This window comes from Zingiber officinale, chromosome 11A, assembly GCF_018446385.1.
Source record: "Zingiber officinale cultivar Zhangliang chromosome 11A, Zo_v1.1, whole genome shotgun sequence".
NCBI classification, from domain to species: domain Eukaryota; kingdom Viridiplantae; phylum Streptophyta; class Magnoliopsida; order Zingiberales; family Zingiberaceae; genus Zingiber; species Zingiber officinale.
The window spans coordinates 9,606,244-9,616,728 of record NC_056006.1 but is presented as its reverse complement, the minus strand read 5'-3'; the positions used below and the strand labels follow the sequence as shown (position 1 = coordinate 9,616,728).

General features: G+C 32.0%; 1 protein-coding gene across 1 annotated transcript; it reads left to right on the top strand.

Annotated features, from left to right (window-relative positions):
• Window positions 1-1,245: 1,245 nt before the first annotated feature.
• LOC122032289 (ADP-ribosylation factor-like) lies at window positions 1,246-7,887 on the top strand. Its single transcript, XM_042591569.1, has 6 exons — window positions 1,246-1,470; window positions 2,128-2,218; window positions 5,744-5,859; window positions 6,584-6,643; window positions 6,733-6,798; window positions 7,486-7,887. The coding sequence occupies exons 1-6, from the start codon at window positions 1,414-1,416 to the stop codon at window positions 7,660-7,662; spliced, it is 567 nt and encodes a 188-aa protein (XP_042447503.1). The 5' UTR covers window positions 1,246-1,413; the 3' UTR covers window positions 7,663-7,887.
• The last annotated feature ends 2,598 nt before the right edge of the window (window positions 7,888-10,485 follow it).

The window sequence follows — 10,485 nt, the reverse complement described above, 5'->3', positions numbered from 1 at the left end:
TGATTGTATATTTTTTTTATCTTAAAAATTTATTTATATCAAAATCCACCCTTAACCTTTAAATTTAATAAAAATTACAGTGTCCTTTTTTATCTTTATATTTTTTAGGTAGAATAATATTATATTAAATTTTTTTTTTAAAATTTAATTAAAAATATTAGAATGTTAAATAGTTTGACCAAATTACTTGTAATAATTCTGACTAATAATTTCAAATTATTACACATTGTACTACTTTTGATTAAATGCTAAGAATGCAAAAAAAATTAAAAAAAATATATCTCTGATTTTGATGCAGCAGTGAGATATTATTGGACAATAAACCTAAGAAAATTGATTATTCTGGATAATGAGTACTTATTTATTCCAAAAAAAGGTATGCTTTTTTTAATCCAGATTTTTAGTTTTTTGAATTTAATTAATTTTTAAGATGATGATTTTTTTAAAAATAACTAAAGTAAATTTTAAAAGTGCCAAGTGCAAAACGGGACTTTAAAAAATTACTCACGCACGCTGGACAAATATAGAATTGATTTAGATGTTTTTATTAGTTTCATTATTGCTTGTCACTTGCACTGACATAAAAGGTATGTTCTTGAAGATAACTCAAATAAGAGAATCTAGTAGTTAAGACATGAGATATTATCATCATAAAGTCTATGATTTAAATCTTGATAAAATCAAAGATAACTCAAATAAGTTCCTTTGGGATGATCTAATAGTTAACACATGAGATGTTATCATCATGAAGTCTATAATTCGAATCTTGATAAAGTCGAAGATAACTCAAATAAGTTCTTTTGGGACGATCTAGTAGTTAACACATGAGATGTTATCCTCATAAAGTCTGTGATTCAAATCTCAATAAAGTCGAGGTAAATATCTCCCTTATGTGCTAGTCACTATTTCAAAAGTTAATAATCATTTATGATTTACCTCCTTCGTATTAATCCTGAGATAAATTAATAAAAATATTGAAACGAACGTATTCATCTTTGTCACTTGAAAATAACTCAAATAAGAGTATTTGTTTTTACGAATAATTATTGTCATGCCATTTTCCTCTTTTTTATTAAAATTTGTACACGGTCAGACTTGAGCAGCGGACAAGATTTTTGGTGGCTTTTCTGAATCATAGCCGTCATTTTCCAGAAGATGGACCCGAGCCAGCCGTTGGATGAACAATACTTGCGAACGCAGGTAGTTCCGCTCAGCTAACTAGCCGTCACCCATAGAATACAAATACCATCGTCTCTCTCCATTTCCTCTTCTCCTCGCTTCTTCCGGCGATTCCAGGGCTTTCTCTATTTCGTCTCCGTTTTGCATCCCCACTCTCGCCCGATCCGTGCCCGATCGAGACGTTCCTGGATACGCAAGGAGAAGAAGGCGAGGAGACGAGCTGCGAGTGGTGCCATGGGACAAGCCTTCCGCAAGCTCTTCGACAGATTCTTCGGTCCCGTCGAAATGAGGGTCGATGTCCCTCACCCTCTTATTTAATTTTATTTTCCCCTTATAAAGATCGGATTTTGCATGGTACAGAGTATGAGATTTTGGCGCTTTTTGATCGGAAAAGGAGCTAAGATCTGTCGTTTAGTTAGGTAACTACAAGCTGCGATTGAGGAACGCTGAAAAAAGATATTGATATAAGAACACGAAGGCCATGTATAGAATTGCACATAGGTTCTACGAGTGAATTTCAGGAAGCGTGTTTGGAACTTTTGGTATCATGTAAACATTGTTGACGTACGTTGGCTTTGAATCTAGTTTAAGAGGAAACAAAGAGTAGCATAGATTAGTCTAATCAATAATTCCCGTCCATCACGAGAAAATGTTGTCCTGATATGTACTAATACATAGATCGAACAGTTCGATGAAAGGGTTGTCAATAAATCGCTTCTTGTTCTTCTTTTTTTTTTTTGCCCAATGCTTTTGAAACATTAGGAGTTGGAACTTGATCGAACTTCCACAACTAGATGAGTAATAAAAATTGCATTTTCTTTTTTGACCATTTTGTATAGGTTTGTGTTGTGAGTTCTGTTTGCATAAAGAATCTGGAATCTTACACGTTGCTTTTTGTCTGAAACTATTCATCTTGATGAACTAGTCCTAATATTTGAACTGTTTTAGGTTGCGATGCTTGGACTAGACGCAGCTGGTAAGACAACTATTTTGTACAAGTTGCACATTGGAGAAGTTTTGTCGACAGTTCCAACTATTGGTAAGTTATCTATACCACTACATATGATAGGTATCCTGCAGAGACTTTGGTTTATCATTATTAACTTGGAATGGATCAATAAAAGATCTATATTGCTTTCATGGAACTTAGGTATGACTAGTATTGCCTTGGTTGGTATAACCTCTGTTGAGGTTGTTGGTTTCAGTTTCAATACCTCATATAAGCACATAGTGCACTGGTTTTTTGCATGCCTGTTTCTCTCTTAGAGGTCATTATTATACATGATTAAATCAGGGAATACAACTTATTCAATGATGTTTACTGATCTGTTTTTATATGTCTGGAAGAATGCCTTGAAGAATTCATGCCATGATTATAGGAAACTCATCCAGCATTATTTTTTTTTATCTCTCTATTTATTTATAATGAAGGGGAGCCTTGACGCAACGGTAAAGTTGTTGATTTGTGACCCAAAGGCCATGAGTTCGAATCCTAAAAATAGCCTCTTGCAAAAAGCAGGGTAAGACTATGTACAATGGATCCTTTCCCGGGACCCCGCATAGCGGGAGCTTGGTGCACCGGACTGCCTTTTGTTTTCTCTATTTATTTATAATAAGAATAATGATAACAATTGCCCAGAATGAGATTTTTTTTTTTAGTTTGTTCTTGCAGCTAGTTGCAATTGAAGTAGATCAAATATCTGATGGTAGTTGTATAACCCTGAACCATAACTCTCAATAATCGTTGTAAGTAAATAATAAGCGAAACAACTTGTGATTAGAACTTGATAGTCACCATAAGAATCGTTTCAAGATTTAGATCTAACAGAGCAGTGAGCTTCCATTTATTAAATACTATTTCACATAAGCATCATTAGCAACCACCAATATATTTTCTTTCACGTTAATAAGGCATCTTAAAAACAGATAAAGAAAAAAATTCATATGTTAGAAGCTATTTACGGGGGAAAAACAATTTGATAATATCATTGTCTTGTCTCAACCTGTAAACTTAACATGGAAATTAATCAAAAATGAATCTTTTAATAAAATATTAATAAGTAAGTATGATTAAATAACCAGATAAAGATTCTGAATCTCATATGATAGAAGGATAGTAGAATTTAACAGTTCTATAACATGATGGTGATATCAACATCCGAAAAATTTGTGATGTTATTACAACCATGTTTAAAATCTCAAGCCGTGTTGATGTTTCAGTTTTGGATCAGAACGATACAATTTCGATACTGTATCGTACTGTGTCGATATAGTTTTGGTATTTTTTAAATATAAAATATATTAACTAAAAATAAAAAACTTAATCTAAATATTTTTAAAAAATAATATATATATATATATAATGGTATAATTTTATTAGGTTTTAATTAAGTCTTCTTAAATTATCTCAATCATAGCTAGGAGTTAATTAAATTTATTAGCTAAAGTATTTAATCAAACTCTAAGGTAAAAGCTCCTCATCCTCTGCCTGCTCCACGACGACCGTGGCCATCCGCGATGAGTTCGAATGCGTCGTTGGGCTTGCGTGACTCATCCGGATGCATTGTTCTGATTCACGACAACCATGAGCACGCTCGGCCCACGCTATGTCTGACTCATGTCGGGCCCAGGTGAGCCCGGTGACTCGTCTGGACGCGTCATTGGGCTCGTGCGACGCGTCCGGGCTCATCTCCAAGCTTGGCGATGTTGTCATGTTTGTGTGACACAATCGTAGTCATGCCACACAGACACGTCATTGAGCTTACGTGACGCGTTCAGACGGATTGTCGGCCCGCGCGACACGTCCGGTGGGCCGACACCATGTGCTGGTGCCAGTCCACAGGCGGAACAAGATGTTTCACCCGTGTTGTTGTATTGAGAGAAATGACTCGAGATTTTAATCCACGATTACAACTCAATCTATTTAATAATTTAACTTACTCTAAGCTAGATCTTAGTACATTGCTAGGCTCTCTTACTCATAGATTGTTTTTGAATATTACCACAATATACTAAGATTCATCAAATGACAACAAAATCTAATTATATTACACAAAAAATCAAATTTACATGGAGGCGTATGCTATGCCACAAATCTAAGTTTGTATTTCCTATGAAGGAAGCAAACACATAAGGAAGTAACATGGTATAAACCAGAATGATCTCCCAGCCACCATATATTGCTGTTTCCTTTGATGAAAATGATGGGTGGGAGGAAAGGATTTGGGAACCTTTTCCCAATTTGAACAAAAAATGTTATTGCTCCATTTGGCCCAGGAAGCAATATTCGCATGCACTGTCAGTAATATTTTGAAGTTTAAGTTTCCCTTTCTATTTCCTTCTGTCCAAGGAAATCGTAAGAAGTCTACTTCATGCCTTCCCTCCAAAGTAATACAAAGTATGGAAATATTTTTTTTTTAATGTTTCTGCTATAAATTTTCACCCTGCCCTCTTTATTTCCCTTGTTTCTTCCTTCCCTACTAGAAAACACAAGCCAAAAGCAAGACCCGCATGCCTGGTCCGCAGTAATGCTTCTAAAATACATTCTAATTTGTGCTTCTTTAATTTACTCTATTTTGAAAGAAGATTCACTTATCAACTGTCCTTTTTCCCAAAGAAATAAATTACAAAATTATGGAAAACACAAAACAGAGAGAAGCGAGTTATTTTTCTTTAATCAAAATTTCCTTTCAACCATGCTATCCGATGAATATTATGAAAGATAAATATCGAATGTTAACTTGCTCTTATCTCAAATTAATGAAGGCTTTGAATTATTAAATGGCTTTGATTATCCAATTCCTTCAATAATTCATGTTGTGATTATAGGAAGGTGAACCAACATAACTAAAATCTCTTTATTTTGTAATCAAATTTTTAATGAAAATATTAATAATTAATAATCTAGAATGCGTTGGAGGTGAACAAATTGATTTTTTAGTTTAAGACACTCGCATTTGCATACGTACAAATATCAAGACCAGCTGGTACCTGCAAAGTATACTAGTGAAAGTTCACATATTTCTATTCAAATGACCACTAACTCATGTTTGTTATTATTTTCATAAGTTGATTCTATTTTTTTTTTCCTTTCCTTTTGGTCTTATTTTTATTTTTTAACTTTTGGCTTTATATTTTGGTTTGAACATTTTAGATACTTGATGATCTCTATTGAATCTTCAGAGTAACATGACATTTCACCACAACATCTAGCATTTAGTCTCAACTATTTTGGGGCCAGCTACATGAATTTTATATCTTGCCACTTTCATTTTGTTGTATAACTTTTGTTAGGTTGATATCAAAATTATACTGGTAACTAAAGTAAATAAGTTTGCAACTTGTATCTTTGCTATGCCTTCGGCTCTTGATATAAAAATATTATGCCTAGGCCTCTTTTCATTTAATTAATTAATTGATATTCGAGTCTGAGTATTTTTTTATTCAATGCATACTGATGATATCTGATATGATTATTGTTTTGTTATTTAGAACATAAAGTTTGAGAGAATATCCAACATCTAGTGCATTATTGGCAATATAATGCCTTTTATCTATTCTTTAGGCTTCAATGTGGAGAAGGTCCAGTATAAAAATGTGGTATTTACAGTCTGGGATGTTGGTGGACAAGAAAAATTAAGGCCTTTATGGAGGCATTACTTTAGCAACACTGATGCACTGGTAATATGTCATTACTTAAGCAACGTGGTCATTTTAAGCCCTAAATATTGCTTCTTTTCAATTTGAAATTTTTTTACGGCAACATAATATTGAATGTGTTTTTGTCTATTATGGTTCGGTGTTGAAATTGGTTTAATTTTTACTTGTTTTTATCAATGATTTCTGGATGACTAACCATCCTATGATTGCCCATATTTTGTTGCTTACTATTTAGAGATCCTTCAGTCAGTTGTTAAGTTGCTGGTACTCTCAGCTGGACTTCTGTTGGGATCAAACTTGTATGTTGGAAATTTATGAACTGTAGAAAAAATGATATGATGAATGAAACACAATAGAAATTAGGGCATTCAAGGCCTCCTATGTGGCTCTGCTTATACCATGACCATCAATATCTTTGAGAAAGATACATGTGATCATAAATTATCACAATAGTAAAGCTGCAGTAGATTAGATTCCCACATTTGGTGCAAGAGAGAAGGTTCTTGATATGCATTCTTGCCCTTGGAAGTAGCTTGGCTATTAGTGATTGATGTCCTGGGTACTAATAATCAATCTTACAGGACATCAAGGTTCTCTCCAATTTCAAGTAATTATAACTATGTTCCCTTTAGTTTCATTTATTTATTGGTTAACATAATTTTAGTTTACATTGTCACAGACTCGCTCCACATTAGACTAATCATTAATTATTTTCAATGTTGTTTTTTTGATGCATTGCTTTTAGATCTATGTTGTGGATTCGTTGGATAGGGAAAGGATCGGAAAAGCTAGAGAAGAATTTCAGGTATAGAGTATGATGATTTAGAATGTAGTTGTAATTTGGCTCTTTTTCTTCACAAAATTCTAATAATTACTTCATAATACTTCTTTCAGACTATTATCCGCGATCCATTCATGTTGAACAGTGTCATATTAGTATTTGCCAATAAGCAGGACTTGGTATGTTTGTATCCTAATTTTCATGATGTCATTCTTAATTTAATAGATTATTTATATTGCAAGCATAAGCTTTTAGTTTGGTTATCTTTTGCTGTTTATCTATTTTTTAAAGGGGAACAGAGAGGTGAATTCTACCTGTTTAGTAAAAACATACCTCATAGATATTAAGGTTATCCTGACAGTTTGTTTTCAAGTCTCAACTGTACTATTTTGTAAATGCTTCATGCAAATCTCACGATAATTGTTGAAATTCTCTGGCCAATTCTTCCCTTGTATGTCAGTTGCTCTTTGGATCAACCTCGTGTCTGTGCCAAAATTTACTTTTCTTAAGTTATTCTTTTGTAATTTCTTTATCCGTCATCTAATGTTCTAGAAAGCAGTCTACACAGTTGCACTATGTATTTTAAACAAGAGACCACATTCCACATCGCATATGCATTATTCTGCCCCTTTAGGAGGTTATTGTCTATGCGTTAGAATGTTCAAATACCAAATGCTTCATATTATGTAGATTGGCGAGCTCCTAACAAGTGGTATTTTTCATTTCGTATGTCTTTTATTATTATGTATGTTGAATCATGACTATACAATTGTGGCTTTAAGATTTTCAAGTTATTCGCGTATTTGAGAAACAAACCATCTATCTTGATAGATTCACAATGCTTATAACTGTCTTATCTCATTCAGAAAGGTGCAATGACGCCAATGGAGGTATCCGAAGGGTTGGGTCTTTACGATCTGCGGAACCGAACATGGCACATCCAGGGAACCTGTGCCCTCGCCGGGGATGGTCTCTACGAAGGACTCGACTGGTTAGTCACAGCTTTGAAGGAGTTACAAGTCCCAGGGCGACATTTAACTTGATCCATCTCGACTCCTCAGCTACCTTAAGAATCTTAAGATTGACTCATTCGAAGATGACTGTATATTTTCTCCTCTCTTTTCCCCCATAAATGTCTTTTTGGATTGTAGGAAATGTAGACTGATTCACAAGTCATGGATTCATGTGATGCTATAAGTTGTGATTTTATTTTCCTTTTTTTTTACATGTTAAAAGAATTAATCATAATCCATTTTATTTCTTGATGATGTTTTGTGCAAAATCTTATGGAAGATTTTGTTAGATTACTTGAAAGATAAATCTTTAGAACATTTATTGTTTGTCCATTATGTAATTGATATTATTGAAAATATAATCAATCAATATGTATGTTTTATTTTATTTATAGTATTTTTATTTTAATTGATTTATTTATTATAACAAATATTAAATAGTCAATTTTCTATCTATGGACATTCCAATTAAATCAACTATGATCTTTAAATATTAATATTTTCAATGGTAAAATTAAAAAAAAAAAAAATTTGCCACTTATTTTTATTAATATTATTCATTTTAGGCTGTAAACGAGTTAAGCCAGCCTAGGTTCAACTCAATTTATATGGGCTCAACTTGAATTCGCTCGAGCACGTAGATAAACTTGAGTTTGATGTTTAATTACGAGTCAGATTGAAATTTTTTAGTTTTTTAATAAATAAATTAATATATTATATATTATAAAAATATATATTATTATTAGTTCATTTAACTTGGCGAGCCATTGAAATAATAATAATTAGGTTTAAGTTGGATTCGATTTCTAATTAAATCAATTCGAGTTCAGTTATCTTTAAGTTTCAGTTGAGTTTTGATTGAGCCGTGGCTTACCAGTGGCTTGACTTAATTGTATTCCTAATTCACATATATAGTTTTTTTTACTACGGCAGGAAGAAAATATAAATATCACTTGATTATTTATAAAATATATTAACTGTATGAGAGACTGAAAACAAATTTTGAGAAAAAAAAATTTAATCTCAGTAGGATATTATACTGTGACACCATTCAGCTTGAATCTAAAGACATTTTGTAACATCAATTTTGATATATCTTATACAGAGAGCTTGAATATTTGATGAGGGATAGATAGATGAGAGAGGATCCTCTAGTTTACGTGTTTTTTATATGGTTTATAGTATAATTATGGTGAGGTTACCATTATAATTCAGTTGCAATTAGTTATAAATTTTTACTGGGTTTACCTTCTCATTTAGATTATATCAAGGTAGGTGATCGGAGGTTGTCGAAAATGGATAAATGGCTGAGTGGCCGAGTTGCCAGGCTCCGAGTAAAGGATGGTCTCTGACTATCTATCTTAATTTAAATTATAATTTAAATAGAAAGATAAATTAAAAAAGATGCTAACTAATTATGATAGGATTATGACAACGATCATATCATAATTATATTACGGGCAATTCTTGATTAAAAAATAAAAAAGTGGGTCAGGGTGCAATAGCGAAAGAATTTATGGAGGGACACAAATCTATATTTATCAAACGTGGTATTTACTTATCCAATATATATATTTATATATGAGTTATCATAATTATTTAGTTTGTTATTTTAAAATTTTACTAAATTCCTTGTTATTTTTTTCTCACAATTATTGAATCTAAATAAATTTTTAACTAATAACCAAAATCTATTGCTTTTAAATTTTTTCAGATTTCATATCAATTTTGAAAATTCATTTTGTATTTATTAAATACACAAAATAAATTCGTACTAAAATTTGCAATTAATTTTATATTTATCAATCCATCTAAATTAATTCTTTTTTATAAATTAATTAGGCTCCTTGGTGAAGCCTTTTGATTCGTAGTCAAACGCTTCCAGAGCTATAATGTAATTATAGGATATTTAAATTATCATTTAGATACTCGTAGTTTGATCCTTAGGTATATGAATTTATTCTCTAAACGGGACATGCAACCAAAGGATGTTAAACTTTGGAACTGATGGTCGATGGAAAAATTTCATGGGACCGAGTCAATCACCTAGGGCTAGCTGAGTTTATCATTTTTTTTCTCCAAATGAGATGTACAATTAAAGGATGTTAGGTTTCTGGACCACCTATCACAAGCGCTTCTCGATTTTCCCAGATGATTAGTGGAAATTTTGTTTTATGTTAGATTGATCACCCAGGGCTATTTGAGTTTATCATTTTTATCTAGATCTAGCTAGGTTTATCATTTTTTGTATTTGTAGTCGGGCAAAATGCTCTTATAATTTACTTATTTATATCTTTTTATGATCGTCGATTCTAAATTCAGTTGGCCGATATCATCCCTTTTGCTCTAACAAATTTGTAATCCAAGCTCATCCTATCTATCACTTGCCTTCTCAGTCATTATGATTTATCTCCTTCATATTCATCATGAATCATGGAGCAAGCTGATGAATGCTAGAGATGAATATAGCCACTTTTTATCACAAATTTGTAGTCAAGTCCTTCTTTCTTATCCCTCCGTGGTAGAGGTTTCGGCACCACATCGACCGGCGAGTGATCTCGAGAGAGTAAACATCATGATATGCTTTTTCTCAATAATTTTTTTTTTTCTATTTTAATACTTGTTTTTACACTTTCACCTACTGTTTAGATTATCTAGGATTTAGATTACATATGACTGAATTGATCAAATTTTTTTAATAAAAATTAAATAAATCAAACTCATAAAATATCAATTAATTTGATAAAAATTAAATTAATCAATTTTTTAAATAATGATAGATTTAATTGAAAATGAAATTGTTTTTTTAATAATAATTGAATGAGTAAAGATTTACTGATTCAGTTTTTATTT